Source organism: Diceros bicornis, chromosome 8 (genome assembly GCF_020826845.1).
Source record: "Diceros bicornis minor isolate mBicDic1 chromosome 8, mDicBic1.mat.cur, whole genome shotgun sequence".
Taxonomy (NCBI): domain Eukaryota; kingdom Metazoa; phylum Chordata; class Mammalia; order Perissodactyla; family Rhinocerotidae; genus Diceros; species Diceros bicornis.
In genome coordinates, this window is record NC_080747.1 from 1278730 (window position 1) to 1301156 (window position 22427).

Sequence of the window (22427 nt, forward strand, 5' to 3'; positions counted from 1 at the left end):
GTGGATTAAAGAAACCCATGAAAATAGGAGAAAATTGGGTTACACTGTTAGCAAATTTCTAGGCAGGAAAGAACTTAAAAAATGTTACATTTATTTTACAGATTTGAGATTAGACTATAGTATTCTTCCCTGCTTTTTTTCCACCTGACATGTAAGGAGGATTTTTCTGTGTCATTAACTATTTATAAAAAATGATATAAGTTCATATTATTTCATCATATGTACTGTAACATATTTTCTTTATTATACAAATACTGTGACATATATCTATATTGATTTTCATGACCAAGGAAAGTTCTTTCAAAGTATTAAAGTAATGGAAAAAGTCACAAATCCTTTGACTTATTTTTGAATCTTAGCTGTTTTAAAATCAAAGAAGTATACATACTTATAAACAAGTCAAATTGTACTGAGAGGTTAATAGTGAAAAACAGTCTCCTCCCCTCCCCAGAGGTAATTATAGTAGGCCCTCCTTATCCAAAGTTTCACTTTGCACAGTGTGATTTCAGTTATCAGTGGCCAACTCTGATCCAAAAATATTAAATGGAAAATTCCGGAAACAAACAATTGACAAGTTTTAAATTGCGCACCTTTCAGGGTTGGGGGTGAAATCTCACTCAGTGCTGCCCTGGGCGTCCAGTGGATCCATGCTGTATATGCTACCTGCCTGTTAGTCATTTAGTAGCCTTCTCAGTTACCGTGTTGACTGTCGCTGTATCGCAGTGCTTGTGTTCAAGTAACCCTTATCCTACTTAATAATGGCCCAAAGGGCAAGAGTAGTGATACTGGCAATTTGGATATGCCGAAGAGAAGCGGTAAAGTGTTTCCTTTAAGTGAAAAGGTGAAAGTTCTTGACTTAATAAGGAAAGAAAAAAAACTGTATGCTGAGGTTGCTAAGATCTTTGGTAACTTTTGTTACAGTATATTGTTATAATTGTTCTATTTTATTATTAGTTATTGTTGTTAATCTCTTACTGTGCCTAATTTATAAATTAAACTTTATCATAGGTATATATGTATAGAAAAAACATAGTGGACATAGGGTTTGGTACTATCCACTTTTTCAGGCATCCACTGGGGGTTCTTGGAACATATCCACCCACAGATATGGGGGCACTACTGTATTTTTAACTCTTTCAACATTTTCTTCTAGTTTTTTTTGTGTGTGTGAGGAAGATCAGCCCTGAGCTAACATCTATTGCCAATCTTCCTCTTTTTAGCTGAGGAAGATTGGCCCTGGGCTAATCTCCGTACCCATTTTCCTCTATTTTATATGGGACGCCGCCACAGCATGGCTTGACAAGTGGTGCGTCGGTGCATGCCCAGGATCCCAACCTGCAAACCCAGGCCGCCAAAGCAGAGTGCGCACACTTAACCACTTGTGCTGCCGGGCCAGCCCCCATTTTCTTCTAGTTTTAACTACTATTTTTTGATTTATCATTTAGATGTTTTCTGCTGACTTTTTATTATGAAAAATTATTGATCTCTTCAATCATTTCCTTTTCTTCCCCTCTCACCCTCCCCATATAATTAACTCACTGTTTTTATTACATCAAACGTAAGTGTTTACATAATTTTGACTATGTACATATCATACGGTGAAAAACCAAGTTGTATTCTGTAATTGCATTTTCTTTCTTGTACAACTTTTTTTTCCCCGGGAGTTAATTATTGCCTTTCTTTTTAAATCATATACTTTGCTGTTCATAAAACCTTAATTTTTTTCAAGTATTCATTTCTCTGTCCTTAAAACTCATCCTATTATATAGTTAGTTTCTCCTATTGGGGAAAAAAATGAAAAGCTGTGTTTGATTCCCATTTTCCTATTCTCCTTTGATCTCATCTCTTAACCCTCTCTCTTTGCTGCCCAGATTTTTTTTCAGTGTGGAAGAATCCTTTTCTCTCATCTTTTCTTCCCCTGGAGCTCTCTTCTAGAATCTTCCTTTTTCCTGCTTCAGTCTGTATTGCTGATACTCTTAACCTTTTGCATAACAATAATCTTAGATTTCCTTTAAGGCTCTTTCCTGAGTTACATAATTGTGTTTTGTGGTTCCATACTGTGCTCTTTCTTGATCAGTTTTCCTTTTTTGCTGGAGTACATTTTTGGCATCCTAAGAAAGTGTGTATGGGAGGTAAATTTGAGTCCCTGTAGTTTGGAGGATGCTCCTTCTCTATCCTCACACTTGATTGGTGGTTTGGCTGGGTATAGAATGTTATGTTTTCTGAAAATAGTAATTCTCAGAATTTTGAAGATATTACTTCATTTCCTTCCAGCATTTCCTTCTTTGAATGTCCTACTTCATTTCCTTTCAGAGTTGCCCTTGAAGTACTCTGTCATTCTCTTTCTCGTTCCATTAACATGGAAGTTGTCCTCTTCCCTTCCCCCAGCAGCTTGCATGTCTCAAAGATGTGCCCTGTTGTGGGTGTTGGATGAGGCACTTAGGGGTGTTTTAGTTCTGAGACATGTTCTTGTGTTGCTAATTCTTGGATGAGTTTCTCTGTTTCTCTCTAGAAGACCAGTTATTTGGGTATTGTACCTCCTGGATTAATCCTATAGATTTCTTAATGGGAGTAGATGCTTTGCATCTTAATCTTTTTCTTCTTTCTGGGAGATTTCTTAAATTACCCTCCAAGCTTTCTCATTGAACTTTATTTTCGTAATTGTATTTTAAAATTTCTAATAGCGCTTTCTTTTTCTTTGTCGAGTGTCATCTCTTCCTGGCATTGTGTCCATGGCCCTCCAGAGACTGTTTATTTCTGTGTATTTTGGAATTGTTCATGCTAGAGACTTCCCTGGGTCCGGGGGTCCTTGGTCCTGGGCTTACGTTTGAGAGGGCAGCACACAGAGCTGCCTGTAGCCCAGTTGTGGGGAGACTGAGAGCTTATTTAAGAGTCTGGCTGGCCATTGGCCACTTAGTTGGGGGAATCTTCAAAAGCCTCAGTGAAGAGGTTTTTCCTCTGGGGTGTGTCAGTTCTCTAGGAAGTGTTCTTTGATTTCTCGTGGCCAGCGTTCTGTAAGAGGGAACAGGGACTGGTAATTCCCTGGTGGACATCTCCCTTTCTCCCCCTACTTGGCACAGAGATCTGATCTTGTAACCAGCTTACTTGTTTTCAGCCTCACTCCACCTCAGCCGAATCTGGTACCCCCTCTCTTGGGTTTTGGGACCAAGTATCTCTTTCCTCACCCAGGTCCCTTCTGGCTGCACTATAGGATGTGGCTTCTTCTTTTCTGCTAAGAGTAACAGCAGTAGACATCTGAGGGGATACTCTGTGGCCTCATGCCTGCCCTTGGAGGCGTGGAGGTCATCGGTCTCCTTATTCCCCCTCTGAGCACTGTCAGTGAGTGGCCAGCCTAAGGCTGACCAGCTGGTAGGTAGTGGGGCTGGGATTTGAACCCAGGCTATCTGACACCCCTCTGTGTCCCTTCGCTGCTGCCTGGTCCCCTCTTTGTTGAATGGCCCTTTTGCTGATGTCCTCTCTTGTCTTATCTGTTTATCTTTTTACATGGATCTTGGAAGGGAGAAGATAAAGGAGTGTGTTTAGTCAGCTTTCTTTCCCAGTCAGTTTTGAACCTTATCTGAGTCTATCGTAAATGCGTTTCCCTCATTGGCAAGGAGCATGGTGGGGATAAAAAGAGTAGGATTTGTTCTGAGGTTGACGGATGCAAACAGCACCAAGTAAAACAATTTCAAAGCAGCTCCCAACTTCATATCAGTAATTATTGATAGATTTGCCTGATTTCATCCCAAATTCTAACTTTCAAGTTCTAACATTTTATTTTAAAAACTAGGTCAGAAAAAGAGTGCACGCCAGTATCACGTACAGTTCTTTGGTGATGCCCCAGAAAGAGCTTGGATATTTGAGAAGAGCCTTGTAGCTTTTGAAGGAGAAGGACAGTTTGAAAAATTATGCCAGGAAAGTGCCAAGCAGGCACCCACGAAAGCTGAGAAAATTAAGGTGATAGATGTTCCTTAAGTACAATTTTAGACCAAAACTTTTATTTTCATTCTTATTATTTATCTTGTTTTGAACTTTTGGTTCTTGAAATACTGTAATGGCTTCTATGTCTGTCATTGTTTATTTGTGCCCAAGTATGCTGTGTTATAAAATATGACAAGTTTCTTTAGAGACACAATTGATTCTTTTTACTCGTTTGATAACTCCCAGAGATAATTTGTTTTATAATTTTTATTTTCCTTTGTATATATAAATATATGTAATATTATATATAATATATATCATATATTAGTGTATATATATTACATTAGTTAAATGTGATTGGAATTGATTTTTAGTTTAAAGAAACAGTAGAGTTATTATATTGGGCTGAATTCTGTCTGAAACCTTCAAGTTAATTGGTTATTATAGTTTTTGATTTCTAAATTTATCTGAAATTCTGAAAGTATCCTTCTTTAAAGTGGGTTAACTTTTATGTTTGTATAATGAAATTTACAGTGTCTTATGTTTTTCTTTTTAGCTGTTGAAACCGATTTCAGGGAAATTGAGGGCCCAGTGGGAAATGGGCATCATTCAAGCAGAAGAAGCTGCAAGCATGTCAGTGGAGGAGCGGAAAGCGAAGTTCACCTTCCTCTATGTGGGGGACCAGCTTCGTCTCAACCCTCATGTAGCTAAGGAGGCAGGCATTGCTGTGGAGTCTCCAGGAGAAATGGTGGAATCCTCAGGAGTCATTGAAGAAGCTGCTTATACCCTCAAGTCCATGAGAGAAGAGGGCATTCCCATCAAGAGGAGGCGGAGAGCCAAGCTGCTTAGCTCTGCTGAAAACCAAGAAAGTGACCCCGGGACAGTAAAGACTACTCCCCAAAAGACAGCAGAGGCTGACCCCAAGAGAGGAGTAGGATCTCCTTCTGGGAGGAAGAAGGCCGCAGCCTCCACTCCGCGGAGCAGGAAGGGAGATGCAGCATCCCAGTTTTTGGTCTTCTGTCAAAAGCACAGGGACGAGGTCGGTACTGTGATGGCTTCTAAGTTGTTTTGTTTTCATTCAGGGGAGTTTCTGAATTTGAGGAACATCCCTTCAGTGCAGAATCATCTGTTTCTCAGCATTATCCGCACAGGTTTTAGTGAGCCTTCTGTAGATTTTAGATCTAAGTAAGTATTGTTAGGGAACAGTCATTTTAGCCCTTGGGGGCAACGATACTTGCCTTTGCACTCTGGGTTACTAAAATGTTCCTCTCAGTGCAGATGAGAAGACACCACGGACAGTGGGAAGTGGATTTCAATGGGCTCCCTTTGCTGGAAGCTCGCCTTATCCTTAACATCTGGCCTTGGGTTAGCATCTTCTCCAGGAGGCTGTTCTGAAGCTACCAGTATGGGGTGTACCTATTTACAAAACCTAATGTATCCACTAGCACTGAATATATTGAGCGCTCATTTCTGTGATATTTAAAAAGACAGTAATATATTAATGATTAAAACATTTGAATAATTTTCTTAATCGTTGTTGTAGAATACACAATCTGTTAGTACATCATAAAGGCTTGATTCCATTGTGAAGAACTGAAGGGATTAGGCCCCTATTTTTGGTTACATTCACTATTATGTGAAGTGAGTGGGTTGGTAGGGCTTTTCTCAAGAGTGCTACGGTGGTATGATGTTAGAAAATCTATTATTGTGATTCACTATGTCGCAGATTAAATGATCATCTCAGGGCCGGCCCCGTGGCGTAGCAGTTAAGTGTACGTGCTCTGCTGCTGGCGGCCCAGGTTCGGATCCCGGGCACGCACCGACGCACTGCTTGTCAGGCCATGCTGTGGCAGTGTCCCACATAAAGTGGAGGAAGATGGGCACGGATGTTAGGTCAGGGCCAGTCTTCCTCAACAGAAAGAGGAGGATTGGCATGGATGTTAGTTCAGGGCTGATCTTCCTCACCAAAAAAAAAAAAAAGATCATCTCAATAGATGGAGAAAAGGCATTTGATAAAATTCATTGCTCTTTGATACAAAGTTAACAAGCCAGTGTTAAAAGGGAACGTCCTTAATCTGTTGAATGATATCTATCAAAAACTTTCAGCAAGCATCATACTTAATGAAACTTTAGAAGAATTCTCTTTAAAATCATGAACAAGACAGGATGCCTTTCTGTCACCACTTATATTAAATGTTGTAGTGAAAATACTAGCCAGTACAATAAGATAAGAAAAAGAAATAAAAAAAGCACAATTGTAAAGGAAGAAATAAAGCTGTCGTTGTTTGCAGAGGTCTATGTAGAAAACTCAAGATAATCTACAGAAAATCTTCAGACTCAATAAGAGTCACCAGGATTGGCAGATATAAGATCAGTATACAAGAGCAGCAACAAAAGGGAAAGATAGTATTAAAGATATCATTTATGATAGCAACAGAAATACAAGGTATCAAGGAATAAATATAACAAAATATGTATAACTTCGGAGAAAAATAACTTGGATATTTTAGCACACCTAAATAAATAGAAATATTATATTCACATATAGGAGGGTTCAGTATTCGGAAGTTGAAGTTGTCAATTTCCCCTATGTTAACTATCAATTTAGTATAATTCTAATAAAATTCTCAACGGGAATTTCTTTGCACTTTTTGAGTGGTTGCTAACATAGCCACATTTGAAGAGAAGCTGGGCCTGAAGACTTGCCCTACCACATAGGACATTCTGTTGTTGAAAACAGTGACATTTGTGCCAGGGACATTCAGGGCAGTGATACTGCCCAGAACAGAGACCAGAAGCAGACTCTCAAGTGTGTGGAAACAGACGGGAAAGGCCTGCAGGCCAGCTGGGCAGGCTGGCTGCTCAGGACAGGCACTGGGACCACACTAGCGATTTCAGAACTCAGCTACTGCTGAGAAGAACTTTGTGGCTCTGGGAGAGGGGAGCATTTCTTAAGCCAAACTGATCACAGACCGTAAAGGAACTATGTTAAATGAAAATTTATGTACCAAGGACACCATGAACAAAATGAAAGGACGAGCTATGTGTACAGAGCTCAAACAATTCCAGAGGAAAAAAGGGGAAGGCTATGAAAATGACCATTTACAGGAGAGCCTGGGTGGCCAACGAGTCCATGAAGAGGTGCTGCTCAACCTCACCAGCAGCCAGGGAGCTGTGCGCCACATCACAGTGAGGTGGTACTTCACAGCCACCAGGCGAGCAGATACAACCCCAGTGCCTCAGGGGTTAAGAAGATGAGCTGCGGTGGGAATCCCCATCCAGGGCTGCTGGAAGATCATGTCTTACACCTGGTTTCAAGAGAAATTTGGCAATATCTAGTGAAATTGAAGATGCGAGTTCTTTTTTTTTTTTAATTGTGAAATTTTTGTTGTACATTATTGTTTATCAGTCACCGTATAAGTGCATCCCTCCACCTCTTGTGCCCACCCCCCACCCCCCTAGCCCCTGGTAACCACCAAACACTTCTATCTGTCTGTGTGTTGGTTTATCTTGCACATGTGAGTGAAATCATGCACTGTTTGTCTTTCTCTGTCTGGCTTATTTCACTTAACATAATACCCTCCAGGTCCATCCATGTTGTTGCAAATGGGACGATTTTATCTTTTTTTATGGATGTGTAGTATTCCATGGTATATATATATATATATACCACATCTTCTTTATCCAGTCATCAGTCAAGGGACACTTGGGTGGCTTCCATGTCTTGGCTGTAGTGAATAATGCTAAGATGCATGCATTCTTTTTGTCTTATAATTTCACTCCTAGATATTTACCCTAGAGAAATTTTGCCCTTGCACCCAAGGAGACAGCACAGTGTTCAAAACTGTAAAAAGTTATTAAATGAATGACAATCTGCTATATGTTCCTGCACCATAACCCTAGATAGCAATTAAAGTGAACTCACTGGATGTCCAAGAGGAAAGCAAGTTGCTGAAGGATATGCAGATCCTATTACTTATATAAAGTTTGAAAAGTGCAACATACCCACTATTTACTTTTACCTTCCTGTCTACCTACATCCATCCAAAAGAGTGAATGTGTAGCTGTGAAGGTACATACCTCTGTCCAGGAGCTTTGAGGTCTGCCCAGGGAGGTGTTGACACCTGGTGGAGGAGCTGAGGCCACTGTTGGATTTAAAATGGTACAGAGCACTGAGCAGTGTGGACAGTTACTGCATTGGGCCTGCTGTGGGTGAGAGTGCGAGTGGTAAGCTCTGAGTGTACACCACCTGTGTTGACAGCTGGACTCCCATCACACCTGGTAAGGAGCTGCACACTCTCAGACTTTGGAAGCAGGGCAAGGCTATGACAGATGAGGACTGCCCAGCCAGCCACACTCTGGCCTGTTTGTAGTATGTTTCTCCATGGTCTTTCCACTTGTTTGAAATTATAAAAGAAAAGTAGATACCTGAGAATTCAAACCACTTTCCAAAGACCACTCTCTTTGCTTTTGGGGACCCAAGTTGCTCTCAGATGACCCTTGTAGTACTAAGAAACATGCTAAGAACAAACAGAAGCCTATCACTCCAGAGACTGCTGACAAGCTATGCCCTGAGGGCCAGCATGTGTGGGGTGCTCTGCACTCAGGAAGCAGTGCTGTTGCCCTGGAGCCTTTGAAGCTCACACCCCAGCTCTTCTGGCTCTGAGTGTCCCTCCAGAGCCCATTCTGCACAGTTTTGCCATTGGCATCATACTAAATGCAAAAACCAAACTGAAGGTGCACAATTAAAATTCAGTTCCACATTAGAGATAAATGCCATGCCCTGCCCTGCCCATACCTGGTGTCTGTGGGGAATGAGGCCCATGAGCCCTTTCCCTCTCAGCTGGCTTTGGGTGCTGATTGGTCTTAAGTAATTATGTGTTGTCAGAAAAGTAGGGACTGTTAGGGTAGTCCTTAACTTTTTTTTTTTTTTTTCCCTTAACTGTTTTGTTTCTTTTGTTATTACAAGTGTGTTTGTGCTGGTTCTGTAACAAGTAATTCTGTACTTGAATTGAGGAAGCTGCTTCCTGATTCTACCCTGTAGAATAATCTGGGTCTTTATAGGTTGTTTTTTCTTTTTTGGAGAGTGGTGGTGCACCCAAGGATGGCTTTTGGTTGTTAATTGATTAATCAGTGACCAGCCCTTGAGGGACAGAGTTGGTTGGAGCCTCCCTTCTGCTTTCTGGACCCTCCTGTTCTAGGGTCACTTGGTATAAGACTGTGACTATCAAAGACCTTTGGTTGCCACTTGCTGACCTTTTTGGGGTCAATTTCCAGCTTCCTTCTTGCAAATGAAGAAAAGTATTATGCTTCTTGAAATGGGTTGAGTTCTTCATTAACATGTTTTGCTTGTTAGTCTTTGTCTAGCAGGCTTAGCTTAGACATGCAGCTCACGAGTGTATTTTGTGATGTTCCTGCAATACAGCTAAAGGGGCTGGAGTAGGGGCAGGTGAGGAGTATGTTGGAAGACAAAGTCCACAGTGGGGCTGGAGGCCCACTGCTGCGAACCTGGGCGGGGGAGATAGTGGACAACCCTGGCAGTGGTCAGTTTAGTGCCCTTATTTTGTTTGCATGCAGGGAAGCAAGAGCAGCTGAGGGAGGTCCCCCACTAGGAGAGTTTACCGGAGAGTAAAGTGGAACGCAGAGAGTGTTTACCAAAGGCCCCAGGCTTAGTAGCAATTTCATTTGCAGATGTTTTTGGCCTCAGTTTCCAATTTTTTTTTTTTTTTTTTTTTGATTTTTATTGATATTTTAATGGTTTCTAACATTGTGAAATTTTGGGTTGTACATTTTTGTTTGTCCATCACCCCATATATGACTCCCTTCACCCCTTGTGCCCACCCCCCACCCCCACTTCCCGGGTAACCACAGTCCAGTTTTCTCTGTCCATGTGTTGGTTTATATTCCACATATGAGTGAGATCATACAGTGTTTGTCTTTCTCTTTCTGGCTTATTTCACTTAACATAATACGCTCCAGGCCCATCCATGTTGTTGCAAATGGGACGATTTTGTCTTTTTTTATGGCTGAGTAGTATTCCATTGTATATATATACCACATTTTCTTAATCCAATCGTCAGTCGAGGGACACTTAGGTTGCTTCCACTTCTTGGCTATGGTGAATAATGCTGCAATGAACATAGGGGTGCATAAGCCTCTTTGGATTGTTGATTTCAGGTGCGTTGGATAGATTCCCAGTAGTGGGATGGCTGGGTCATAGGGCATCTCTATTTTTAATTCTTTGAGGAATCTCCATACCGTTTTCCATAGAGGCTGCACCAATTTGCATTCCCACCAGCTGTGTATGAGGGTTCCTGTTTCTCCACATCCTCTCCAACATTTGTTGTTTTTTGTCTTGGTGATTATAGCCATTCTAACGGGCGTGAGGTGGTATCTTAGTGTTGTTTTGATTTGCATTTCCCTGATGATTAGTGATGTTGAGCATCTTTTCATGTGCCTATTGGCCATCTGTATATCTTCCTTGGAGAAGTGTCTGTTCATTTCCTCTGCCCATTTTTTGATCGGGTTGTTTGTTTTTTTGTTGTTCAATTGTGTGAGTTCTTTATATATTATGGAGATCAACCCCTTGTCAGATGTATGTTTTGCAAATATTCTCTCCCAGCTGGTTGGTTGTTTGTTCATCTTGATTCTGATTTCATTTGTCTTATAAAAGCTCTTTAGTCTGATAAAGTCCCACTTGTTTATTTTTTCTTTAGTTTCCCTAGTCTGGGTAGGCATGTCATCCGAAAAGATTCCTTTAAACCCAATGTCAAATAGTGTGTTGCCTATATTTTCTTCTATGAGTTTTATAGTTTCAGGTCTCACCTTCAGGTCTTTGATCCATTTTGAGTTAATTTTTGTGAATGGCGATAGCACATGGTCCACTTTCATTCTTTTGCATGTGGATGTCCAGTTTTCCCAACACCATTTATTGAAGAGACTTTCCTTTCTCCATTGCATGTCCTTAGCACCTTTGTCGAAAATTAGCTGTCCGTATATGTGTGGTTTTATTTCTGGGCTTTCAATTCTGTTCCATTGATCTGTGTGTCTGTTTTTGTACCAGTACCATGCTGTTTTGATTACTATTGCTTTGTAGTATGTTTTGAAGTCAGGAATTGTGATGCCTCCTGCTTTGTTCTTTTTCTTTAGGATTTCTTTAGCTATTCGGGGTCTTTTGTTGCCCCATATAAATTTTAGTATTCTTTTTTCTATTTCTGTGAAGAATGTCATTGGGATTCTGATTGGGATTGCATTGAATCTGTAGATTGCTTTAGGTAATATAGACATTTTAACTATGTTTATTCTTCCAATCCACGTGCATGGGATATCTTTCCATTTCTTTATGTCATCGTAGATTTCCCTCAATAATGTCTTGTAGTTCTCATTGTATAGGTCCTTCACCTCCTTGGTAAGATTTATTCCTAGGTATTTTATTCTTTTTGATGCAATTGTAAATGGTATTATCTTTTTGAGCTCTCTTTCTGTTAGTTCATTATTAGCATATAGAAATGCAACTGATTTTTGTAGATTGATTTTGTACCCTGCAACTTTGCTGTAGTTGTTGATTGTTTCTAACAGTTTTCCAACAGATTCTTTAGGGTTTTCTATATATACAATCATGTCATCTGCAAATAGTGAGAGTTTCACTTCTTCGTTACCTATTTGGATTCCTTTTATTCCTTTTTCTTGCCTAATTGCTCTGGCCAAAACCTCCAGTACTATGTTGAACAGGAGTGGTGAGAGTGGGCAGCCCTGCCTCGTTCCTGTTCTCAGAGGAATGGCTTTCAGTCTTTCCCCGTTGAGTATGATGTTAGCTGTGGGTTTGTCATATATGGCCTTTATTATGTTGAGGTACTTTCCTTCTATTCCCATTTTATTGAGAGTTTTTATCATAAATGGATGTTGTATCTTGTCAAATGCCTTCTCTGCGTCTATTGAGACGATCATGTGGTTTTTATTCTTTGTTTTGTTGATGTGATGTATCACGTTGATTGATTTGCGGATGTTGAACCATCCCTGCGTCTCTGGTATAAATCCCACTTGATCATGGTGTATGATCTTTTTAATATATTGTTGTATTCGGTTTGCCAATATTTTGTTGAGGATTTTTGCATCAATGTTCATCAGCGATATTGGCCTGTAATTTTCTTTCTTTGTATTGTCTTTGTCTGGTTTCGGTATCAGGGTGATGTTGGCCTCATAGAATGATTCAGGAAGTGTTCCATCTTCCTCTATTTTTTGGAATAGTTTGAGGAGGATGGGTATTAAATCTTCTTTGAATGTTTGGTAAAATTCACTGGAGAAGCCATCTGGTCCTGGACTTTTATTTTTTGGGAGGTTTTTGATTACTATTTCAATCTCTTTACTTGTGATTGGTCTATTCAGATTCTCCATTTCTTCTTGGTTCAATTTTGGGAGGTTGTATAAGTCTAAGAATTTATCCATTTCTTCTAGATTGTCCAATTTGTTGGCATATAATTTCTCATAGTATTCTCTTATAATCCTCTGTATTTCCATGGTATTCGTTGTAATTTCTCCTCTTTCATTTCTAATTTTATTTACTTGAGCCTTTTCTCTTTTTTTCTTAGTTAGCCTGGCTAAGGGTTTGTCTATTTTGTTTATCTTCTCGAAGAACCAACTCTTTGTTTCATTAATCCTTTCTACTGTTTTTTTGGTCTCAATATCATTTATTTCTGCTCTGATTTTTATTATTTCTCTCCTTCTGCTGGCTTTGGGCTTTGTTTGTTCTTCTTTTTCTAGTTCTGTTAGGTGTAATTTAAGGTTGCCTATTAGGGCTTTTTCTTGTTTGTTAAGGTGGGCTTGTATCGCTATGAGTTTCCCTCTCAGGACCGCTTTTGCTGCGTCCCATATGGTTTGATATGGCATGTTATCATTTTCGTTTGTTTCCAGATAGTTTTTGATTTCTCCTTTAATTTCATCAATGATCCATTGGTTGTTCAGTAGCATGTTGTTTAATCTCCACATTTTTGTCACTTTCCCAGTTTTTTTTTCCTGGTTCATTTCCAGTTTCATAGCCTTATGGTCTGAAAAGATGCTTGTTATGATTTCAATCTTCTTAAATTTATTGAGGCTTGCTTTGTTTCCCAACATATGGTCTATCCTAGAGAATGTTCCATGCGCGCTTGAGAAGAATGTGTAGTCAGCTGTTTTTGGGTGGAGTGCTCTGTATATGTCTACTAGGTCCATCTCGTCCAGTTTTTCATTTAAGTCTAATATTTCTTTATTAACTTTTTGTCTGGATGATCTATCCATTGCTGTAAGTGGGGTGTTAAGATCCCCTACTATTATTGTGTTGTTGTTGATTTCTCCTTTTAGGTTTGTTAATAGTTGTTTTATGTACATTGGTGCTCCTATGTTGGGTGCATATATATTTATAAGTGATATGTCTTCTTGATGGAGTGTCCCTTTTATCATTATATATTTCCCTTCTTTGTCTTTCTTAACCTGTTTTATCTTGAAGTCTACTTTGTCTGATATGAGTATGGCAACACCTGCTTTCTTTTGTTTGCCATTAGCTTGGAGTATTGTCTTCCATCCTTTCACTCTGAGCCTGTGCTTGTCTTTAGTGCTAAGATGTGTTTCCTGAAGGCAGCATATTGTTGGGTCTTGCTTTTTAATCCATCCTGCCACTCTGTATCTTTTGATTGGAGAGTTCAATCCATTTACATTTAGGGTAATTATTGAAATATGAGGGTTGAATGTTGCTGTTTTGTCACTTATTTTCTGGTTCTTTTGCATTTCCTTTGTTTCTTGTCCCATTTGTTTTGGACTGCCAATTCAGTTTGGTTGTTCTGTCTTATGATTCTTCTAGTTTTCTCTTTGTTTATCATATGTGGTTTTAATTTGATTATTTGTTTGGTGGTTACCTTGAGGTTTGGGCGAAAAATCTTCTGTATGAGATAGTCCATTATCTGATAGCCTCCTATTTCCTTATACTAAGTCAATTCAGTCACTTTCCTCTTCCCCTTCTAAGTTGCTCTTGTTATACCTTATTCTATCTTGTGTTGTGGCTGTGTGTTTACAGTGATGAGGTTAAATTTATTTTTGGTGAATTTCTTCCTTTGATCTTTGAGTTTAGTATTTAAGTGGTTGCTAACCTATTCCGGTAAAGATCTACTATTTCTCTGATTTTGTCTACCTACTTTTCTCCTTACTCCAAGCTTTGTGTTCCCTTTCTCTTCTTGTTTTCAGGCCTGAGGGCCTTCTTGAGTATTTCTTGTAGTGGCGGTCTCGTGGCCATGAACTCCCTTAGCTTTTGTTTATCTGGGAGAGTTACTATTTCTCCATCATATTTGAAGGATATTTTTGCTGGATAGAGTATTCTTGGCTGAAAGTTTTTGTCTTTTAGTATTTTGAATATATCATTCCAGTCTCTTCTAGCCTGAAAAGTTTCTGTTGAGAAATCCGCTGAGAGCCTGATGGGAGTTCCTTTGTACGTTATTTTTTGTTTTTGTCTAGCTGCCCTTAATATTGTTTCTTTGTCGTTGACCCTGGCTAGCCTTACCACTAGGTGTCGTGGTGAAGGCCTTTGTCTGTTAATATATATAGGAGTCCTGTTGGCTTCGCTTACTGGTATTTCCTGCTCCTTCCCCAGATTTGGGAAATTTTCAGCTATTATTTCCTTGAATAGGCTCTCTGTTCCTCTTTCCCTCTCCTCTCCCTCAGGAATACCTATAATTCTTATGTTACATTTTCTGATAGAGTCCGATATTTCTCGGAGTCTTTCTTCATTTCTTTTTAGTCTTAGTTCTCTCTCTTCTTCCATCTGGAGTATATCTGTATTCCTATCCTCTAAAGTACTAATTCTTTCCTCCATATTGTCAGCTCTGTTCTTTAAAGATTCCAGATTCTCCTTTATCTCCTCCATTGTGTTCTTCATCTCCATCAGCCCTGATAGGTTTTTCTTTATGATTTCAATCTCTTTTGTGAAGAAACTCCTAATCTCATTTAATTGTTTGTCTGTGTTGTCTCGTATTTCATTGAGTGTTTTTATGATAGCTATTTTGAAATCTCTGTCATTTAGTTTATGGATTTCTGTGTCTTCGGGGTTGATTTCTGGGTGCTTGTCATTTTGTTTCTGGTCTGGTGATTTCATATATTTTTGCATTGTGGTTCCTGTGTTGGTTTTGATTTTCCTCATCCTGGAAGTCTCTGGTTGCAATTTCCACCTGCCGCCACTGTGTGGTGGTAAAGGGCTGTGTAGTCTAAGCCCCCTGCGCTCTGCCCCAGTTTTTCTGCTGCGATCCGCAGTTTTGTTTTGTTTTGTTTTGTTTCTTTTCCCCACTGCGATCCACGGGTCCAGTCCAGTTTATTCAGGTCTGCCTCGGACCGCTAGATCTGGTCGAGCTGCAGATTCCGGGTTGCGGGGAGGGGGGAGCTCTCTCTTTTGCCCTCTGGGTCCCTGACGTGGGAGGCTTCTCGTTTGCCCCTCTTTATCCGCTCTCTGGGTTGCTCAGATGTTGATGGTAGCCCTGTGGCTCCTCTGAGCCCTCTGTGCGGGAGTTTCCCACTGGCTGAGATCGCCCGAAGAGCTACAGTTTCCCGCCGAGGGCCGCCCCTCCCCCCTCTCTGGGAGCCGCGCGGACCGGATCGCTGATCTGATGGGGAGGGAGCGGAGTTCTCCTTACCTCTCCCCACTTCCTCCGGGGGCCCAGCACGTTCCGCTCTCAGATGTGCGGCAGTGTGGATCCCTCCGCTCCAGCTTTTGACTGTCTGGGATTCCGTTGCTGGTCTGTGGCTGTTATTTTTGTTGTATTTTGTGGGGGAAGAATTCACGGGAAAGCTCACTCCGCGATGATGCTGACGTCACTCCTCAGTTTCCAATTTTTAAAGAATGTTTTCGACCTTCCCTGATGCTAATTTTTACAGATCCATTAGGGTTGAACCAATGCTTTATGTCTCAGTTTTTTGTATATTCATTTGTACCAGTTATCTATTGTTGCGTAATAAGATACCTCAAAACTAAGTGGCTTAAAACCACATGCATTGATTATCTCACAGTTTCTATGGGTCAGAAATTCAGGAGCAGCTTAGCTGGTTGGTTCTGCATAAGGGTCTCTCATGAGGTCACAGTTAAGATGTTGGCTGGGGCTGCGTCATCTGAAGGCTTGCCTGGGGTGGGAGGATCTTCTTCCAAGGTGCTGCACTCATATATTGCCTGCAGGAGGCCTCGGTTCCTCATCATGTGGCCCACTCCATGGGGCTCCTGGAGTGTCCTCACAACATAGAGGCTACCTTCCCCCAGAGCAGGTGAGCTAAGAGAGAGCAGGGCAGGTGTCTTTTACGGAAGTCATATGCCACCGTTTCTGCACTGTATGTTGGCTACACCGGAAGCGCTGTTCAGTAGGGAGGCATGAGTACTAGGGGTTGAGGCTCGTGGGGCCATCCTAGAGGACGGCTACCTCAGCATTCTTCTCAGAAGTTTAAAAAGCGACTTGAAGCTCATAAAAGATGCGTGAGGGGGCAGGTGGGATGAGGAAAGGGAGTGCAGTCTCTGAGGACTACATGGAGTCTTTGATTGTACGGGTAATATTTTAGTCAGCTGTGTGGGCTTGTGGGTATTTGGTTTTCCATGTTTTTCATATCTGAAATAAATAGTTTATTAAAAATGTAAAAGTAGCCACTGTTGAGTGCTCACCATATGTCAGACACATTGCCAGTATGTTATCGTGAAAAATTGTATTCAGTTGTCATAATGGCCTTTTGAGGTTGGCATAAATTATCCCTGTCTTTAACTGGCTAAACTGAGCTAGAAGATGTAAAGCCATTCTTTACATCTTCTACAGACACAGGTAGGAAGTAGAATTGGGACCTGACCCTAATTGTACATGCATGTTTGTGCACATGGGTGTGTGTTTAGAGCTTGTAACAGTTGTACAGTGCTGCTTCGTTATGAAACCCATAGACTTTAATGAGCAGCCATTGCTTTATTAACCTAAGATGATAATGAAGATACTTTCTCTGCCTCCCTGGTATACACAATATATGGTGAGGGGATGAAAAATGAACACATGACCCCCCAGAAAGTGAGCACTATGGGGCAGTATAGTGGCTGCTGTTACTGTTTTATCTCCTGTCCTTAGCGCAGAGTAGTGCTTGAATGAATGAAAGCAACATTGCAGCTGAAACATAAAAGGATGCCTGGAAGCCAGCATGGTGGAGGAGAATGTTTCAGGGAGAGTGTGTGACCTGTGGAAGTGGTAAGAGATAGAGCCTACTGTGTCCACAGCCTGCTGGGGACTGTCCATTGTGTAGCTTCAGTGCAGAGTTGCTGGGAGAGTGACGAAGTGGGAAGAGAATCGGCACCGGGTGAAGGGGGCCATGGAAGGCATTGCCGAGTGGCAGGGATCTACTAAGATGTGGGCTGGGCTGTGGTCCCTCTGGTTGCAGGAAGGAGACCTTTTGGGCTGGGAATGTCAGCAGGTGGATGGACAGCACCTAGAGCCACGAAACTGGTTGCTGAAACCGTTTCAGTCCCTGTGGAGGTGGGTGGATACAAGGATGTTCAGGAGTGGAGCTGGCCAGCCTGGCACAGATTTAGGTGCAAGAGGAAGGATGGCCTCAAGGGAAATTCAGGAGTCTTGTTTGATGAATCAGCCGTGAACGCTGTTACTATGCATTCTGATTGAGGACATTGTAGTCTGGGGTGGGTGAATGAGGAGGGCAGCAGGTCCACAAATGAATATACTAATCTTGAGGAATCTCCAGGTGGAGAGTTCTAGAAGGCAAGTGCCCTATGAATCTGAAGCTCTGCACAGAAACCTTTGAGACCCTTGATGCTTGAAGTGTTGGGGGCTGGAGAGCTCACTTCTAATGAAGGGTGGGGTGACAGGCAGGCAGGATAAAGCCCTACTGGAACAAGAGGGGAGGGTGTCCCAAGTTGACAGGAGGAAGGAGGCATGTGTGGCTCTGGAAATGCACAGGCAGGAGTGAGGTGGGATTGGTGACAGTAAGAAACATGATGGCTCACGAAGGATGCAGAGGAGAACACCCGGTGGAATGCTGGAGGTCCGAGTTGGGCTTCAAATTGCAGAAGGTGTCTTTCTGATGCGAGGACAGAGCAGGGCTGGGTGTTTCTGCGAGGTGTCGCTAACCCTCGTCTGCAAAGGCATGTGCCCTGAGCTCTGAGGGTGGTCAGGAGTTGGTGGTGTGCCAGTGTCTAGCAGGGCCAAGGAGGACATGGTGAGGTGTAGGGGACACAGGAGGCTGTAAGAAGCTGTCTGTGGTAATCGCGTTGTGAGTAGGGGTTTGAGTTTTGGGGCAGAGGTTACCTATGTTGGCTGGGCATGTGGTAGATCTAAGTGGTAGTAATAACCAGCCAGCATTAACCCGTTCCTTCCTTACCACTGCCAGGTGAAGTGTTACCACCCCCGTGTCACAGAGGGGAGCGGATCAACACCTTCACTTACCCAGGTTCATAAAGCTACCAAGTGGAGAAGCCACTTTCGAACCTAGGGTCTGCTCCAAAGCATGCTGGCTAGTGCTCTGAATCGGTTGACAAACTTTTTGGAAGGGCATCAAGGACAATGAAATCTCTGTTGCAATTCCTCAACTTTGGGTTGTAGCGTGAAAACAGCCATAGAAAATATGTAAATGAATGCCTGAGACAGGTATAAAACTTTATTTATGGACTGATATTTGAATTTTCTATAATTTTTATGTGCTATGAAATATTCTTCTGATTTTTTTTCAGCCATTTAAAAATGTAAAATCAATTCTTATTTCACAGGCCGTACAAAAACAGGTGGTGGGTCAGATTTGGCCTGGAAGCCATAGTTTGTTGACCTCTGTGCCTCTGCTGTTGATTGCTCTCAAACTCGGGTGCACATTAGAAACCCATGGGAGGGCTGTCCCCGTGGCTTAGTGGTTAAGTGCACGCGCTCCGCTGGCGGCAGCCCGGGTTCAGATCCCGGGCGTGCACTGAGACACCGCTTCTCCGGCTATGCTGAGGCCGCGTCCCACATACAGCAACTGGAAGAATGTGCAACTACGACATACAACTATCTACTGGGGCTTTGAGGGGGGAAAAAAAAGGAGGAAGATTGGCAATAGATGTTAGCTCAGAGCCGGTCTTTCTCAGCAAAAAGAGGAGGATTAGCACGGATGTTAGCTCAGAGCTGATCTTCCTCACAAAAAAAAAAAAAAAAGAAACCCATGGGAAACCTTTAAAGTACTGATGCCAGGCCCACTGGTTTGAATTGGTCTTGGGCAGGACCTGAGCACCATAGGTTTTTAAACTCCCTCGGTTATTACAGTGTGCAGCCAAGGCTGAGGACCTGCTAATGAGGCTTCACTGTGCCTGTGAATCACCTGGAGACCTTGTTAAAGTACAGGCTCCTGGTTGGCAGATCTGAAGTAGGGCCTGAGAGTCTGCATTTCTAGCATGCTCCCAGAGTGCTGATGCTGGCAACCCCGATAGTGGCCAGAGGGCCAGGGAAGCTCTCTGTCTTGGCTGTGCAGAGTGATTGTCTCTGTGCTGGCCTGGGCTGTGACAGAGGTGGGGGGGCGTTCCTTGGCATGCTGCCTTTAGTCCTTCCTAGCGGGTACCTGAAAGATGGAGGGAGGGTGCTATGGCCAATGAGAAAACCAAGACAAGACGTCACCTCCACGTTTAGAGGTGTTTCTGTAGGACTTTTCCTACTACTGATTTTTCAAGGATGCTTAGAAAATTGTAGCTTACTGATAATTTAGTGATTTTGGAAAAGTGTATTTTTTTCTCTTACCATTTATCATTTCCTGCATTTGCATAAATACAGTTGAGTTGTTTTTACCAGCACTATGTTCATTTATGAGTTTTCAGTGAGTTATAGCATCACTTAAGCATTATTTTTCTTTGAAGCTTTTACAGGACATAGTTCCATGATGTGGGAATAAAAATGCCACTTGCTGAGTTCTAGAGCGCCGTGCATTGGATTTTGAGTTCTAGGTATTTGGCCTTCTTACCTCACCATTTTCTGTGTTCACAGGTTGTTGCTGAGCACCCAGACGCCTCGAGTGAGGAGATCGAAGAGTTGCTTGGCTCCCAGTGGAACATGCTCAATGAGAAACAGAAAGCGCGCTATAACACAAAGTTTGCCCTAGTGGCCTCTTCCCAGTCTGAAGAAGACTCTGGTAAACGTAAAGCTGTGCTAGTGTACTCTGCTTAGGTGTGATGTGTGTAGTGTAGCAGACTGAGCTCCGGTCTTGGGACTGTAGGGAAGCGTGTCCGCTCTCCCCAGCTCTGACCTGTGGTGCTTGTGCCAGCAACCAGAGTGCGTGTGGTCACAATAAAGCAACCTCTGCTGTCTGCATTTCCTCACTCGTTGTCATGAGAGCTGTTCCATGTGATCCTCTGTCTGGCCTGCGGGTCCCTCGCTCTTCTGCCCAAGTGGAGTGGGCGCTCTAGCCTCTGCAGTCAATGGGGTGGTGTGAGGGAGGATGCCAGAAGGAAGGGAGCCCAGGTGGTCTCTAGGACTCCAGGCTTACGTGACATGGTAGGGTCAGACTTCAGGCCTGTGTTCCCCAGTGAGGTTGCTCTCCTGGCTGGGGCTACGCCTGCACCTCACGAGGGCTTCACCTTTGTGGGCCAGAGGCTCTGGACCTGGGGGCGCCATTCCTGGCCTGTTTTCTTGAGAGCTGGCAGGGTGAGGAGGGTGACTGTGGACTGACCTTAAATGTGAGTGTCTTCTGGTTCTTCTTAGGCCTTCAGTTAAAAAAACAAAAAGTGCTACTTTGCTTTGGGTAATGGCAAGAGAAGGGAGACTTAACATTGTAAGCTTTGGAGAAAACATGTAACAACAGTCAGATTTGTCGTCTGTGCGTGCTTGGACACACATGTTGTGGAAAACTGACATTTTTAATGTAAAAATAAGTGTGACATATTTGGGTATCAATTTAAAATACAAAAAAATTCTGTATCTCTCAAGGTTCATCATTGAAGAGGTTTGGAGAGGCCAAACGTAAAGTGTTTCAAGACTCACCTAAAAGGAGACCGAGACCCAGAAGTAATTGCAATTTGCCTTGTGTGTACTAGCTCGTGCTTCTAGATCAGCGCTGTGTATATTTGACTGTAATTGCGCACGTACTATATAACCTTTCTCTTTTGTTCACAGATGTTTCCATCTTGATTTTAGGGCTTTCTTAGATCTCCATCAACTATCTAATTATATTAATACTGAGTTTTATTCAATTTCATCAGTGTTTGTTGCAAATACTGTGATTTAGAAGAGTGAGGATGTTTGGGATTTGTGTATATTCTTTAAAAGGCAAGAGTTCACCTGACTCTTCATTAGTACACTAAATCTAGAAAAGTGTCCCTTTTCAATAACTGACGTATTTCAGAATGAGAAAGGTTTTCCTGAAGCCAGATTCAACTTACCTTTGAAGAGTAAGTGTGAATTTGATTGTCACATTTTGTCATTTTGGACTATCACTGAGTACTTAGTAGACAGGAGGAGGATAGGGGTCGATTTCTACACTCAGTGGTGTCAGGTGTGTTCTTGTTCCTGGATGCCCTTTAACTCTCCCTTTCAGGGTCCCCAGTGCTTACAACCAAGATGATGGGCCATGTCTGTGGTGTCAGCTGTCCCGTCGTCTCAGTATTAGGAATTCAAACAGATGTCCATATTGCTTATTTCTGTTGGGAATTCAAACAGATGCCCATATTGCTTATTTCTGTAAGAAACGACTATTGTCTCCTTCTGGTACGGGGGAGGTCCTTATGTAAAGGACCATGACTTCACCTCACCTGTGGGAAGACGAGGCACTGGGTGACAGTTGCTGCCGGCAGGTGGCTGTAGCTTAGTGAACACATGCTGATGAGGAGCAAACCTGATTGAGGAGGTTCTGGCAAGTCAGACTGGCTGTGCCCTGTAGTGGTTATACTCGGGCAGTGGCTGAGCAGGTCTCACAGCCCGCTGCTCTGCAGGCTTCTTCCTGGTATTCTCTTGCGGCTAGCCCGAGGTGCTGTGGCCAGGAATGGAGCTTAGTGGAGGCGGCTTGCTGGGCTGGCTCATGTCAGTTTGAGACTGGCAGCTGGTGAGGGCCAGTGCTCTGGCTGCTTGGCTCTTCTCTAGCAATATCAGGCCTCCACCTGAGGCAAGGCCTCACGTGTCAGCCCTGGGCTGGGTGACCTGCACCTCCTCCCGAGGCACTGCTGGGTGCCATGGACCTGAGCACTCCTGGCCAGTGTGCTCTGTCCTACCAGGTAGTAAGGTTTGAGGATGACACTGTCCTCCCACAGGATATTTGATGAACAGTCCAGGAATAAACCCTGAACCTCTCTGTAAAGCAGTTATGCAAATGGAAATACTGGATTTGTATTCAAAATAAACATTGGCATGTTCAAATTAATCATCTCTCTAGAATTTGCACTCTTATCTTACGTCTTATTTTTCTAGGTCAGTGCTGTATGGACACCTTAAGTCTTGGATTAGTTGATATTCCTGGGAACACCTAATACATGGCACAGTGAAGCAAACATGTAGAAAGCCCTTAATTTGGAGATA

The 22427-nt window shown here is 42.4% G+C and overlaps 1 protein-coding gene across 10 annotated transcripts in view; it reads left to right on the forward strand.

The window, feature by feature from the left end:
* Nucleotides 1-22427, forward strand: part of NSD2 (nuclear receptor binding SET domain protein 2) — a 97127-nt gene that overhangs the window by 31157 nt on the left and 43543 nt on the right. For 7 of the 10 annotated variants that reach the window (XM_058546546.1, XM_058546545.1, XM_058546554.1 and 4 more), the window contains 4 exons: nt 3791-3957; nt 4478-4960; nt 19908-20052; nt 20847-20942. In XM_058546546.1, coding sequence (XP_058402529.1) covers nt 3791-3957; nt 4478-4960; nt 19908-20052; nt 20847-20942 — 891 coding nt within the window. The remainder of the gene's footprint in view (nt 1-3790; nt 3958-4477; nt 4961-19907; nt 20053-20846; nt 20943-22427) is intronic. The other 3 variants (XM_058546553.1, XM_058546555.1, XM_058546551.1) reach the window with 2 other exon arrangements.